General features: G+C 41.7%; 1 protein-coding gene across 5 annotated transcripts in view; it reads left to right on the forward strand.

The window, feature by feature from the left end:
- LOC108935228 (voltage-dependent R-type calcium channel subunit alpha-1E-like) overlaps positions 1 to 15,738 on the forward strand; it is a 98,818-nt gene that overhangs the window by 62,299 nt on the left and 20,781 nt on the right. For 2 of the 5 annotated variants that reach the window (XM_018753663.2, XM_018753662.2), the window contains exons 13-26: positions 26 to 235; positions 980 to 1,092; positions 2,288 to 2,400; positions 3,053 to 3,184; positions 4,841 to 4,910; positions 5,072 to 5,189; positions 5,317 to 5,384; positions 5,682 to 5,773; positions 11,610 to 12,473; positions 12,745 to 13,022; positions 13,525 to 13,657; positions 14,129 to 14,258; positions 15,117 to 15,176; positions 15,327 to 15,433. In XM_018753663.2, the coding sequence (XP_018609179.1) occupies positions 26 to 235; positions 980 to 1,092; positions 2,288 to 2,400; positions 3,053 to 3,184; positions 4,841 to 4,910; positions 5,072 to 5,189; positions 5,317 to 5,384; positions 5,682 to 5,773; positions 11,610 to 12,473; positions 12,745 to 13,022; positions 13,525 to 13,657; positions 14,129 to 14,258; positions 15,117 to 15,176; positions 15,327 to 15,433 (2,488 nt within the window). The remainder of the gene's footprint in view (positions 1 to 25; positions 236 to 979; positions 1,093 to 2,287; positions 2,401 to 3,052; positions 3,185 to 4,840; positions 4,911 to 5,071; positions 5,190 to 5,316; positions 5,385 to 5,681; positions 5,774 to 11,609; positions 12,474 to 12,744; positions 13,023 to 13,524; positions 13,658 to 14,128; positions 14,259 to 15,116; positions 15,177 to 15,326; positions 15,434 to 15,738) is intronic. The other 3 variants (XM_018753667.2, XM_018753666.2, XM_018753665.2) reach the window with 2 other exon arrangements.

Below are 15,738 nucleotides of genomic sequence, written 5' to 3' on the forward strand. Positions count from 1 at the left end.
ATGTCCACTCCTCACCCGCCCCCAGGTGTCCCTCGGGCACGAATCAGCATCCGTGGAGCCCGACGAGGACCTGCAGCTTACTTCCGGCGCAAGGAGCGTATGCTGCGCATATCAATCCGCCGCATGGTGAAGACACACACCTTCTACTGGACCGTGCTCAGTCTGGTGGCTCTGAACACCATCTGTGTAGCCATTGTCCACCACAACCAGCCCGAGTGGCTCTCCATCTTCCTGTGTACGTCTCCTCGGAAACTGAACACCCAAATGATTGCGCTCACAATTCACATTATATGTTAACTTTACTTGACATTTTCGTCCAAAGCAGGTTACATAGTTTCTGTGTTACTACACTTCTCTTTTGTTTCTACAACTAGATATTTTTCTACGTCACCCTGTTTGAGGGTGCAATGGTATAGGATCTGAACTTTCATACTGTTGCTAAATTGTCATTTTGTTACTGGGTGGGCCCTTTTTATAATAACTGGAATGTTGCTAATTTCTGCAGCTGTATTATCTATTTAACTAATTGCTATTAAGTAACTTGCTAAGGAACTCTTTTACATAGCTCCAATGGGTGCTTAAAGTAACAACCCACAAGAGTGACTACTGTCTATGCATCTGGTCTCACTTCTTATCCTTCTTGTTGCTACCCCAAGGCTTAATTTCGAATTTAGCTGTACAGTTGTAAACCTATTTCCACCAAACATTCTAGCAGCAATTCAGTTTAATAATTGTTTCAAGAAGAACAGGCTCCATAGTTATTCTCATGTAATCCTAAAGTACAGCTTCACAAATAAAACACGAATACAGCAATCCAAGGAATCAAAGCGCGTGTCCACATTCAGGCATATGTAAGTGAGTTATTGCTAATCAAACAATACAAAAAAGCTGTGTTATATGGCAGTGCAGTCTTGTTTTTCTAGATATTAAACTTACAAATTTACCATTGACTGAAATGTACTTTCTTCTTTGGTTGCAGACTATGCAGAGTTTGTTTTTCTGGGTCTGTTTCTTATGGAGATGTTTTTAAAGATGTACGGTCTGGGACCCAGACTCTACTTCCACTCGTCCTTCAACTGCTTCGACTGCGGAGTAAGTTCATTTATTTTGCCTTTTCATCAGTGGCACACACTGGATTTCAGACAGAGAGGGAGACAAACACAGGAAAAGCAAGAAAGAGGACAAGAAAGCAGGATAAATAAAAGATTTTTTTTAAAAAAATCAGTAAGTCCAGTTAACATTGTTTTCATTATGTACTTGTATAGTTGCCATAAAATGGTTCACATTCTAGAACTGTCACCTACTTAGCCACTGCTTTGTTCAATCAGTTTTGAAGTTTACTCATCTACAAGCCTATATACACTCAATTCTGACACAGTGGCAGCTGGTAGCATAGTGGTTTGAACTTCTGATGTTAGAGCAAATAATTGCAGGCTTGAATCCCACCTCCAGCTGTAGTACTCCTGAGCAAGGTACTTACCCTAAAATTGCTTCAGTAAAAAAATTACCCACCTGTATAAATGGGAAAATAATTGTAAGTAGCATTGTAACATTTTAAGTCACTTTGGAGGAAAGCATCAGCTAAATGAATTAATGTACAGTAATGGGGTTTCATACCACAAAAAAGTGTACTGTGTGAAAATATATACTCTCTTTTTATAAAATGGGCTTATTATTCAATGCAGCATAAGTTTTGCCCATTTGCATAGTATTTTACTTCCACTGTAGGCATTTTATTCACTGCCTACTGGGTCTTTCACTTTGCAAAGCATGTGGACACTGCTTCTTCCATAATAAAAACTGCTACTATGCATACTTCCTATTTCCAATCACTTTCACAGTCTCAAACAACCCCAGTCCTTGTTTAAGAATATAATACCTAGGAATATAATATCACATCTGAAACAGCAGATTCAATACTATTATTATTACAAATTCATTTAGCTGATGTTTTTCTTTAAGGCCACTTACAGTGTTAAAATTAAGTAACTTAATATTGTAAGTTGCTTTGATTAGAAGCGTCAGCTAAAGAAATAAATGTATATGTAAATATTAGATAATTACAATTTTATAGCCAATAATATGTCAGGATAATTTTTAGTAGATACATTCAGGCTAAGCACCCTGCTCAAGGGAGCTACAGCAAAAATGGAATCAAACATTTTTAGTAACACTACACAGTGTGTCTGCATAGTTTGCAGAGTGAAAGATATAGGCAGTTATCTCCGAAATGTCTTGCATCTATAATAGTGTAACACATTGATTTCTCTGACTTGGTTGCTCCCAGGTGATCGTGGGGAGCATTTTTGAGGTGGTGTGGGGATTCTTCCGACCTGGTATGTCTTTTGGAATAAGTGTCCTGCGAGCTCTGCGTCTGCTGCGAATCTTCAAGATCACCAAGTGAGCACAAGCTGCATGAACCCACATTCTTGTAAACAGCACTGGAAATGTGCAGAAACGCTGTAGGCTTTCTTTGAGAAATTGATGCTAACATTTACACAGTATCATTCTTTTCCTTGATCTTTCGTGTACAGAATCACACTCAACCTGAGGGGACATAATTCTCAATAACCCTGTTAATTTTAAGGTGCAGAGTGAGAGATTGAAGCAGATTTATTCTAAGCAACAAATTGAAATGATTTTGATTTTGTTGACTCTACAAATATTGTGGAATGTACATTTTTTTCAAATATCAGTTAATGTCATATTCAGTAAGTTTAGCAGGAAATGCCTTGTGTGATTTTTCAAAAAACACTGCCATTGACAAGACTGGTTAGGCTTTTCTTTCTGACATAATGCATTTATTATTTTAGATGTTATAGTTAAAAGAATGTAATACAGTAAATAAAAGCTGGAAATAATAAATCCCAGCCAAACCTACAATATATGCCAGTGTAGCACTGTACTCAGTATACTGTTGGGACTGCTGCAGCAAAACTGGCTTTTTGTATTGGTTTTTCAGCTGTGGCTTCTAATCATCTTGCACTGGTAATTTGGGTGTATTTTTCTGGTTGCCTTGTGCTGATTTTTGTGAATCTGTGTCATGCTCTAGGTACTGGGCCTCCCTCAGGAACTTGGTGGTGTCCTTAATGAGTTCCATGAAGTCCATCATCAGCTTGCTCTTCCTCCTCTTCCTCTTCATTGTGGTCTTTGCTCTGCTGGGCATGCAACTCTTTGGTGGGAGGTACACATTTGCCCTCGACTCCATGCACATGTCTGTTTCCACACCTTGCTACAAATATAGCTAAGGATCAGAGGATCAGTCTTTAAGGATCAGATTTTGTGATTTCTTTTCATAACTGTCACTACAAAAGGCAGAATAACTTGAGAACAAGAAATTGTTCAATGAAATCCTGACACAAAATGGAAGCATTATTTATATTTTGAAAATCCTTTTATTTTGAAAATGGTGGCACACAGGATAGTGCTGCTGCCTCACAGTGCTTGGACTGTTTGGGCATTGCTACAAACCCATTTTAAATTGTGTGGCATTTTCATGTACCCACCATGTTTATGTAGGTTTCATTCAGGTGCTCTAGTTTCCTTCCAGAGTCAAAAGACATGCATTTCAGTTTTATTTATGACTCTAAATTGCCCCTAGGGTGTGTTAATGTATGTGTGTATGTGGGTACCCTGCAATGGACTGTTGGACTCTCCGGGGTGAACCCTCCTCAGCCTTGTCCCATATGGTTCCAGAACAGGTTCTGGAGCACTGCAACTGTGACTTGGTTGAGGGAAGTAAGAATAAGGCTTGATGTTATAAATTCCTGAAATATTCAATTAAAATATTTGTGAAATAATTTTAATGATACAGTTACTAAGTGGTGGGGGCGCGGTGGCACAGTGGATCGGACCGGGTCCTGCTCTCTGGTGGGTCTGGGGTTCAAGTCCTGCTTGGGGTGCCTTGCGACAGACTGGCGTCTCGTCCTGGGTGTGTCCCCTTACGCCCTGAGTTGCCGGGTTAGGGTCCGGCTCCCCGCGACCCCGTATGGGACAAGCGGTTCAGAAAATGTGTGTGTGTGAGTTACTGAGTGAGGGGGTGTGGTGACGCAATGGGTTTGGTCAAGGCCTGCAGTGTAGCAAGTCTGGGGTTTGAGTCCTACTTGGGGTGCCTTGTGGTGAACTGGCATCCCTTTCGGGGTGTGTTCACTCCCCCTCCAGCCTTGCGCCCTGTGTTGCTGGGTTGGGCACCAGCTTGCCACGACCCCCGCTTGGGAGAAGTGGTTATAGACATTGTGTGTGTGAGTTACTAAGTGAGTATAAATAGATGTGTAGTTCTGCAAATATAGTTTTTTAGTAAAGTAGCATCAAAATCAGATTCCAGGTACCTTAAGGAAAGCAGGATAATATCCCTGTTGTCAGCAGTTCAAATGACCGAACACACACATTTTCAGAACCGCTTATCCCATACGGGGTCGCAGAGCCAACCCGGTAACACAGGGCGTAAGGCCGGAGGGGGAGGGGACACACCCAGGACAGGACGCCAGTCCGTTGCAAGGCACCCCAAGCGGGACTCGAACCACAGACCCACAGAAGAGCAGGACCCGGTCCAACCCACTGCACCACTGCGCCACTGCACCCCCGATGACCAAACAAAAACTTGAAAAAAAGTGCAGTGTTTCTTCTAATAAATGTCTGTTTAGCTCTGTAAAAATACCCTTTGATTCCTGTTACCAAATCTGTCAGTGTAGTAGTGTTTTTTTGGTGATCAGAAGTCACAACTGGGAGATGTTTACTATGGAGGAAAACTGAAACTTAAATGAAGTCTTAACTAGCAAGAAACCTTGAATAAATATAATTCCTTGTCAAAACTGAATAGCTGTTCCTTTATTTTCTCCAGATTTATCTTTGAAGATTATACCCCTACAAATTTTGACACATTTCCAGCTGCCATCATGACTGTGTTCCAGGTCTGTCCCAGCATTTTGTCTTTGTAAAATCCTGCTTTGACATAGTTGGTCCAAACAAGGTTTGAACTGAAACTCTGACCTTTTTTTCTCTGCAGTGTAAACAAATGAAATGAAAAAAAATTCATGCATACGTCTGTAACTGTGCTGATTATGTCATTTAGATTCTGACTGGTGAGGACTGGAACGAGGTAATGTACAATGGGATCCGCTCCCAGGGTGGAGTGCAGTCAGGCATGTGGTCCTCCATATACTTCATTGTGCTCACATTGTTTGGAAACTGTATCCTTTCCTGTCTTTGAGCACCCTTCCTCTGTGTAGCTCATTACTCAGATTAAGAGCCATGAACAAGCCAAATGTTTCACAAACAATTTAGCTGTGTACACTTCCTTGACAAAACTGCAAACAGACACACTGCTCAATGTTTTCTTGGCCATTGCTGTGGACAATCTGGCCAATGCACAGGAGCTGACAAAGGTCTGTTTTAAATAAAATTGGTGTGCCTACCTGTTTAACTTGATAATATGTTACGTTATTATTCAATAGTAATATGTGTTTTACAACTCAGAATTGAATTGCGAATCAAAAAAACTAAAAAAAGTATGCTTACATTTATTCATTTAGCAGACGCTTGCCAAAATGCTCAATAACTGTAACATGTATAATTAGGTTACTACTAAACTGTTGCAGTTTTTGGGCCTGCATGAGTTGCACCTAAAGAGAAAGGCCAGACTTCACATTTAGATGAATGTACTTAGATTTTTTTTCTGCCAGGAGGAAGAGGAGGAGGAGGAGTTTTTTAATCACAAGCACGCCTTGCAGAAAGCCAAAGAGGTTGGGCCCATGTCCTCCCTGATGTCGTCAGAGTAAGTGACTTGTGAGCCCCACACTCCCCCCATTACCACGTGTGCGCTGCCGTTCAGCCACCCACATGGGAGGGCTCTTTGGCCCAGGCCTTAGTGCCACCCAGCATGTTGCCTCTTTCTTACAGAACACATACCTCAAAGTTAACAGTAACAGTTCAGCTTGGGAAACACAAAACAGATGATTCACCTGTGGAATTCATCAAAAAGATACACTGTATATCTCTAGGCAAACACTTAAATATGTAACAAATATGTTTCATTCAAATGTTTGGATATATGCTGCAAGGGATGCAGGAAACAGTTCCTCCACAATATCCTTCTTGCCATCTGGGTTAGCTTTCTAAGCTATTAATACTGTGATTCTCCAACAGATTTTGGATGGCCAGGATATTGTCTAAAGATAATCAGTAAGGTGATGTGCATATAAGAAATGTTACAAGTGCATTACAAATCTGAGGAAGTATGTAGCTATTAATATGTAGTTTCTTGACTGGATCTCTCTAGAGCATATGTACTCATGGGACCATTGTATGGACAACACTGCAGCTTTAAATCACCCTAAAGAGTGCATTACTCTGGAGAAAAAACTTTAGGTAAATCAGTAAATTGAATTTAATTTAGATGAATTGAATTGAATTGAATACTTTATTGTCATTTTACTGCTGTGCAATACAACACAATTATAGTGGCATTCTCAGTTCTTTAGACAATATAAAACACAAACACAAGTATAAAAATAGAAAATTAAACAATTTAAACAGATAGTACAATAAACAATAAAAATTGTGTAAATGCAAATTACATTATTGGGAGGAAGAATATGTTGTACTTTTACCTGTGTGACCAGGCCTGTGTCAGCAGCCTCTACCGCTTGATGATCCAAATTTGTGTTAGTTTCATATCGCTTTGAGTTTATTCTACAAGGCAACCACATCTTTAGATTTCACATTTCTGTGACCTGTCATATGTAGATTTTGCTTGTTGTAGACTTTCTGAAGAACAATTTGGAGTTCTGATAATGCATTCAAGGGGGTGCGGTGGCGCAGTGGGTTGGACCGGGTCCTGCTCTCTAGTGGGTCTGGGGTTCGAGTCCCGCTTGGGGTGCCTTGCGACGGACTGGCGTCCCGTCCTGGGTGTGTCCCCTCCCCCTCCGGCCTTACGCCCTGTGTTGCCGGGTTAGGCTCCGGTTCCCCGCGACCCTGTATGGGACAAGCGGTTCAGAAAATGTGTGTGTGTGTGTGTGATAATGCATTCCACTTGTAACAGTCATTGTGAAACATTTTGAAGAATTAATGCATTATGGCAGCGATTACAATTCTGATATACTACTTAATAGCCTGGGTGCTTGATCTACTGCAGGAAGGAGTAAATACTGATAGTCAGATGCAACATTTAATTTTTCTTGCGGTCATCAGATATTTTTTTCTGAGAGCGCAGGAAAGAAGCTCTGCTCAATAAAAATCTCAGAAGACACCAAGAAATTATTCCACCAGGGTGCGTGAAGAAATAGTCAATATATTGTCTGGAAAAAAATTAACTCTTAGTGGTGTATAGTGGCAAGTATATTTGTGAAAATATACGCCGATACTTCTCAGTTATGCTTTTGTCAGGTAGGTAAAGGTTAGGAATACACACATAGGTACTCAAAGGTTTAAAGAAAAACATAAAGCAAATTGCACTGTTTTCTAAGTAATTTCTTTTACTCCCATTGTTGTACTTGTCTACTGTATACAAAGTTCTATGGGTATATGGATGGAGTATATGGATCTTATTAATGCTGTCTTCATTTTTAAAAATTACATCCACCAAAAAGCAGAAAAGATGCTCTCATACTGTACCAGAATGTTGTTCTTTCAGCAACTGTAAAGCGTCCAGCCATGCCTGCTGGCGGGCTTCCCAGCAACTGCAGAGAAAAATTCTAACCGTTGTCATAGAGATAGCACTTTTCATTTATCCAATCGAAATCAAACAATTGGGAGAGAGAAAGCAGTATTTTTCTTTTTACCTGCCAAAGGCTTTCTAGGATGCTATATGTTATCTGCTGTGCACTATATCCTTATTATGAGATTACAGTGTAATACTTGCTATATATCGATAAGGCCCAAAACTTTTCAAAATAAAAATTATTTTTATCAGTATATGACGGATAATATCAGATTCAAAATTTGTTAGTAAAGTTTGTTGTAGCAAAGAAATGAAAATGCCTTGATAGAGGCATGATGTGACCTCGTGCATATCTGGCAGGAACCTGAAAGACACTGCTGCACAGCATCAAAATGAGCATGGTAATACTGGAGTCTATGGCAGCAGGTAGCATAGGGGTTAAAGCTGTCATTACCTGGGTTTGAATCTCCACTTCCACTGCACCCTTGATCGAGGTGCTTAACATTATTCGCACAAGTAAATAAAAAAAACTGCCATTTCAACGGGGGGTGGCATGGTGGTACAGCAAGTAGTTGCAGTGCCTGCGCTGTTGAAGTGAAGGTTCAAATCCAGCTCCATATGGGTGGAGTTTGCATGTTCTCTCTGTGTCTGAGATGCATAGATATTTTCTGGGTGCTCCGGTTTCCTAAAATAGTCCAGAGATGTGTGTTTCAGGTAGGCTTTTCATTCTAAATTGCCCGTAGCGTGTGAATGTGCTACCCTGAGCAGCCTTGTGCCCTATGCTTCTTGGACAGGAACCAGACCACTATAACCTTAACTTGGACAAGCAGTTCCGAATACTGAGTGAGTGAGTGTACGAATAGATAAATAATTGTAATTATGTCATGCATTTGTTATTCAGCTGAGATACATCATAACTACTCTATTTCATTTCCTGGTAGTATTTTTCCAGTTCTATAAGTCAGTCTTTAATGCATATGAGAAAATAGAGTAAATATTACAGCAAAATCAGATCACTCACACACACACACACACACACACACACACACACACACACTCTCTGAACCGCTTGTCCCATACGGGGTCGCGGGGAACCGGAGCCTAACCCGGCAACTCAGGGCATAAGGCTGGAGGGGGAGGAGACACACCCAGGACAGGACGCCAGTCTGTCGCAAGACACCCCAAGTGGGACTCGAACCCCAGACCCACCGGAGAGCAGGACCCGGTCCAACCCACCGTGCCCCTGCGCCCCTGCGCCCCCCACCAAAATCAGATCAGTTATACATAAAATTCACTTAAAATGCTTACATTTTGTTAAAAAATAACCCCTAGGGGAGTATTTCTGCTGAAAATGCAATATTATTCATTATTTGGAGTGAAAATTAAAGTAGCATCTCTTTACATGTCTGTCCATCTACAGGTTTAGTTTACTGCAGAGGTGTGCTGAGTGTGCCTCAGTGTACAACAGCATGGGTGGGGTATGTGTGTAATCAGGCCACATTGAGTAGAACTCTGTCACATTTCTGTCTTCCCAGCGAGCCTGTTGAAGGACAGCCTCACAGGTGTGGGGGTAATGCTGGCACCCAAGGACCCCTAAGCATAATCAGAAATGAGTGCACTGCAAGTATTTCTTATTTTGGAAACTGTTGGAAATCAGGTGGATCTGATTAAGCCAGGGGTTAAGTGATAAACTGGAGAAATGTACTTTGTTCCACAGGATAAATAATGTTCAAATCAAATTCCAAAAGACATTTAATAACCCTAAATGTGCTGTCATGAAGATCACTGTTGATAGTGCTTTTGCCCAGAGTTTGTGTCGATAGGTATGTGAGTGTTGGGCAGTAGCATTGAGTCAGATATTCAGGGGCCATAAGCAATCAGCTGGTGCCATTTCTGCTTCAGTGACGAACCTTGTTGCACAGGGATTCAGGCATGATTTCAATTTATTACCCTAACTCCTTCCTTCACTCACACGCACACACAAACACACCTATTACATCATTTAAATATGTTGAATATACCCAGGTGACCTTGCATTACATGATAAAATTTGGCTCAATCTACCCACGTGCTGGAGCATGTTAATGCATGTCCAAGCATGCCAGACCTAACAGTTCAATAACATGCATGTTTGTTACTTGGGTACTACAAGGTATCAGTATATTGCATGGCACCTTGACCTGCAGACTACTTTAGATTGTGTCAAGGCAAACTTTGTTGCATCTTCCCAGGTAAAAGAGGACATTGTGCCCTACCAGTGGTTCCAGGTAGTCTGAGCAAGGTTACCATACATACTGGTTTGACATGACATTAGTGTTTCTTTAAGATTACATTTAAATAGAAGAAAAGAAGGACATATAAAAAATCCTTAATTTTTAATATTCTAATTTCTTGCCTTTGTTCTTCATAAGCTCCCTTTTGTGTGTTTAAAATGTTATACATTACAACTAAAATTATTCATCCAACTGCTTTACCAAAAGGATGCTTGTGCAGAACTGCATTTTGAAACATTTAAGGGCAAAATTACTACATAAACAGTTACATGCTATTGCGAGAAACTCCAGTACTGTATTGGACTTGAGAGGACTGTATATTGCATTTTACATCTTGATTTAGATCAGAACTTGATCATGGTTTCAAAATCAACATCTGAGCAGCTGTGGCATGGATCTGAGAAATGGTAGTGGCACAGAGAGGCTTGAGTAAGATCTGGCAACAGCATGCTGATGTCCACAAAGAAGGAACAGTCTGCAAAGTGGAGCATGTGTGATACCTTCAGCTTCTCTGTGATTAACCTCCCGAGTAACATGCAACCCAGCGCATGCAACTGATCAGCATGGTCCTAGGGTCTGTCTACCTGCCAGACATAATGAAAGCCACCAAACCAGGGCTGTACGAAAGTAATGTCACATGTATATTGTGTCTATTAGAGAATGAACTCCATTTTTATGTGTTTTATTACTGTCTCATATCCTGAAAATTCACGACATTCCAAAAACTCTTTGAAACTGTGTTGCACCTGTTGATGTTGCTCTGATGTGCTTCTGCTACCATCTTGTCATCATATGAAGCTTTGCCTGCAGAGTGACAGAGACCAAAACATTTCTGTGATCAGCTTGAAAATATGCTCTCATCCTTCGTGATGACTAGATACAGAAGGATTGTTACAAAATGTGATTTTATTGGATTCACTCATTAAACTTAAATCTGGCCATTAGTAAGTGGGGAAAATTCATTAACGGAATTGTATGTACTGTATGAGTACATATTATACGTATCCCACTTTCATTCTTGAAAATTGTAGTGTTGCTTCTGTTTAGTGCAAAGTTTTGGACTTCGTCACTGAAATTGTTTTGTCTATGTTCACAAATACACTAATGTCTTGTTTTAAACCAATCGCTCATTGATTACACGGACTACACAAGAGTACAAGTACCAGTAAGTAATACTGTCTGCTCCCTTATATTCTCACTCAACCTGACTGATTTTCTTAACTTGGTAATTTTCTTCTGATACTTCTATAGCAAAAAAATTAGATATGATTATTTTCCATAAAATACAAATTCAAATGATTTCTGCATTTCTTATTGTGGTATTGTTTTATAATTACTGACCTTTAAACTTCCTTTCTTCCTTCCTTCCTCTTTACATTGTTACATTTACTGTCACCCTCTGAATTGATTTTATTTACCAAGCTTTGAAAATCAGAACCATTTGAAAATCAGTGACTATTTTTAAATGTTTTGTATGTACACTGTCATACAGCTGTTTAACAAGCATTCTATCATCATTTCACGAACATTTACACCAGGCTAAATGGCAAGAAATATAAGAATGTGTTCTTTGAAAGTGTACAGTATATGAAGCTATTTGATTGAACTGTTTGAGATGCTGTGTTTCTGCAATTCTACTCGCTGCGTCTGCTAACGATATGCTGGCTCTCTCATTCCAGCAGGAGGAGGCGACCGTACCTGTACAGGAAGCGGGCCATACACAGGAGCAGGCCCGCATACATCGCCGAGGCAGAAGACCAGACTGAGGGAGGAGACGAGCAGCAGTTCAATGCCTCTAACTCTTTCGTGACCAGGAGGGAGAGGAGGAAGCGCATGACCATGTCCGTGTGGGAGCAGAGGGCCAACCAGTTACGTAAGCGGCGGCAGATGGCCAGCCGAGAGGTGCTCTTCAGCAGCCCCAGTGATGACCTGGACCCGCCGGGTAGCTGCCACCACCAGCGCAAGGCCACGCATGCTTCCAGCGGCAGCCTTGGACTCCTCCCCGAGTCACCCATGTCCGTGGTCATGCCTCTGCCTGAGTCACCCATGTCTGTGGCCATGCCCCTCCCAGAGCCCCCCATGTCCATTCCTGATCCACCCATGTCCATTCCTGACCCACCCATGTCCATAGTCATGCCCCTACATGATCCCCCAATGTATATGGCTATGCCCTTGTCAGACCCCCCTGATTCTAAGCCCTTGCCACTGCCGGGGCCAGAGGACAGGCTTGGAGTAACCAACCACTGCCACCAAGAGGGCTGGAGGAGTCCCCGCTCAGGGGACAGAAGGCAGCGTGGAGCACGCAGGCTCCGCCCACCCCCTGGCAACTCATTGGCACCTGAAGACGGAGCAAGACCCAGGAGACACAGGCACCGGGAGTCTCGGTCAGAAGCCAGATTTCGGGATGGGCAGAGGGAAGGACACCACTCCGGCAGCCAGGAGAGGAGACCGACAGAGGAGGGTGAAGAGAGAGAGGGAGAGGGCAACAAGGCTAAGAGTGTGGGAGGTGATACCCAGGAAGAGACAAGTGAGGACCAGCAGAGGTGAGAATTGGCTGCATACACTCAGGCTTCTTCTTCTCTCAGTAAATGGATAAATAAGATGCTTAACCTCATGCAACTGCAGGTAGAAAATGCTGCCTTCAAAGATGCAATAACATAAAATTCACACACTCGCTGTAGGAATGTTTAATGGCTCATATACTTATAATCTGTCTTGTGATTTGAACTGAAGTGAACCAGTCTGAGGCTAGAATGGTAAATATGACTACTAAAGAATTTGGCTTTCCCCTGAAAACCTTCCTCTCCTTCACAGGTTGAACAGCGGTGCTCTTGAGTTTTCAGCCTTTCCTGGCCCTCCAGAGACAAGGCCTATGCTGGCCCCCTCACAGGCCCCAGAGCAAGAGGCAGAAGAAAGCCCTCAGGTGGGGGCCCCGGAGCAGGTGGCGCTGGTAATGCCAGACTTAGATGGAGGCACAGGCGATACCGAAAATGAAGCTGCTTCCCTGAACCGCCAGACATCGGACCCAAGTTCCAGTGTTGTGGTTGAGATGGCAGGGGGGCAAACACTAATGGAGCTGGCTCCCATGACAGGTACCGGCCAAAAGCATTGGCAATCACAGACATTAACAATTGCAGCAAGCTGACCAGGCTAAACGCTGGGACTGTGTTCATGTTAAATTTATTTAATTCATCCCCCTAATCATATGTTCTGAAACCCATAGTGCTGTGTTGCAATTTATGTACTTACGTGTTCTCACTAACATTACAGGTCATCTCAACTATGTGGCACCATATAGTACAGGGACAAACAAACACACAATGCTGATGCTACTTGCAGTGGTATATTATGTCATTTCATACAGCAGACAGATTTAACCTCTTAATACTTTATTGAATTCACCTTTCATTGTCATATTTTGGCTTCTCCATCATATCCTTTGACACTGAAGTGTCGATGTCACAGAGACCCTAGGAGTGAAGTATCCCACTGAGCAGGGTGTTACATTGGAATTTCTTTGACTGTTCCTCTCATCATGGCCACCTCAGGGACAGGTGCCCGTGGATTACCTGGGCTGTTTGCTCTTTGTGGTAGGGAACAATAAGGATATTGAGGCTGATAATGATGAGAAGGAGAAAGAAGAGGAAGATGGGGAAGAAGAGGAAGTAAAACCTGTACCCAAAGCTGTGCCACCGGATAGCATGTTCATCTTCAAGGCTACCAATCCGTAAGAATGCAAGCAAAACCCATAGTTGTGTTGGAACCTGTACATTTTCCCATACCATCTTACATGGAAGGAAGGTGGCATAGTAGTTAACCATACGGACTTGTAACGTTTGCTGGTTCAGAATGGGCCACTTTAGAGTACCCTTGTGCAAGGTATTTAACCTGAATTTATGCAGTGACATACTGTGCCGTGTAACAGGTTAAATTTCAGGTAGCTTTGTATAAAAACATTGGTTATGCAGTACAGAGGTAATGTAAATAATGACAGATGCTTATATATTTATGTACATCACATTTATGTATGTCTTTACAGAAAGTGCTCTTATGCCTCCTTTTGAATTGATGACATACAGTAGTTTTGAAAGGAAGATTGACACCATGATGGTCTATAATTAAATTTAAAGTTGTTTGAGAGGTATTTTAAATCATGACATGCTTCTGAATGTCAGGGGTCTTTCCTGTCATTTCACAGGATCAGAAGAATTTGTCATTATGTGGTGAACTTGCGGTACTTTGAGATGTCCATCCTGCTGGTCATTGTGGCCAGCAGCATTGCCTTAGCTGCAGAAGACCCTGTGTCCACCAACTCAGAATGGAACAAAGTGAGCCCCTGACCTGGGGGACATCCGCCTCTTCATGTTACAGATGTGCACAGTTACTGTAACACAAATGCATGAAGGGTGCCCTGGGCAAACACTTTTAAGCTGAAACCAAGATACCCTTATTCTCTGCAAGATATGGAGTTTTAATGAGATTTCATGGTTTTTTTCATGCTCAGCCAAAAGGTTGAGTCATCAGCATCTCCCGGTTTCTTTTGACTGAAAGCATGTTGGCAATACTTACTGCGCACAGACGGCTCATCCTTAAGAAGCAAATATCAAGACTCCCCCTTCCCCTGAATTGCCAGAAAAGGTGGAAGCATACTTTTGCATAGTCTAAACTTTAATTTTTCAGGAACTGAAGCAACAGTTTATTGTAAGGCAGTTGAATTTTACTGCTATTTCCATAGTGCCTACAGCTGCTCTTCCATCCTATTCACTAACTTACAAGCAGACTCTAGGGGTGATACTCCAGGGAAGTTGCAGTTCCTAGTGTCAAAACATGTTTTTTGACCTATTATTATGTTATTTTAAGAGCCATAATGGACCAGTGCCGAAGCACTAAGAACTGTTAAGATAATTGTTTTGTTGATGTCCCCCCGCGGATGTCCTGATGAGTTGATGGTAGGTTCTCAAGATGCTGATGATCAAATATACCACTTCAATAGAACACAAGGGGAAGGGTTTGCAATGAGTAAGAAAGTGGTGAAACTGTGGTGATTTGGTTGAACAGAGTGCTTATTTAAATACACATTACACATTTACCTCTGTGGATGAACACTTTATTTAGCAAAGGCAAAAACAATTAAAAATTTAAAATTTTACTAAGTGGCACACATGCAATATTTTTGTTCTCTGTAGGTGCTCCGCTACTTTGACTATGTCTTCACAGGAGTCTTTACCTTTGAGATGATAATTAAGGTTAGTGTTTCTCCACTGTTGCAAATCAATATTCTCTGCTCTTCCTTCCCTGTGGTTTAAAAATATTTATAGTAAAATAATGTATGGTCAAGGTTAGTCATGTGCTGTCGGTAGTGAAGGAGTGTGTTTTTATTTTTGTGTGTTCCACAGATGATTGACCAAGGTTTGATCTTACATGATGGCTCATACTTCCGTGACTTGTGGAACATTCTGGACTTCATTGTGGTTGTAGGAGCTCTGATTGCCTTTGCCCTCACGTGAGTCCTGGAGCAATAAACTACTGGACAAAGACTCTGATCTTGAACAGATGTTACATGCTGTACCCACACTGTTGCTTTACTCCCTCTCAGTGTCGATACATTTTAAACTGTGACATAAAGAGGTTGCAGTTGTGCCAGAACTGTACAGACCCTTTGTGGATTTGGAAAATAGCATGAGTCTACAAGTGTGTGAAAGGAAACAGTGCAAAGTACTCAGAAGTTGTCTTCAAAATCAGAGCCACAATCCTGCTTAAGAGTGCGAATAATTGTGGTTTTCTCTGTTGTGAGTGTAGATGTTTCTG

The sequence above is a fragment of the Scleropages formosus genome, chromosome 3 (assembly GCF_900964775.1).
Source record: "Scleropages formosus chromosome 3, fSclFor1.1, whole genome shotgun sequence".
NCBI lineage: Eukaryota > Metazoa > Chordata > Actinopteri > Osteoglossiformes > Osteoglossidae > Scleropages > Scleropages formosus.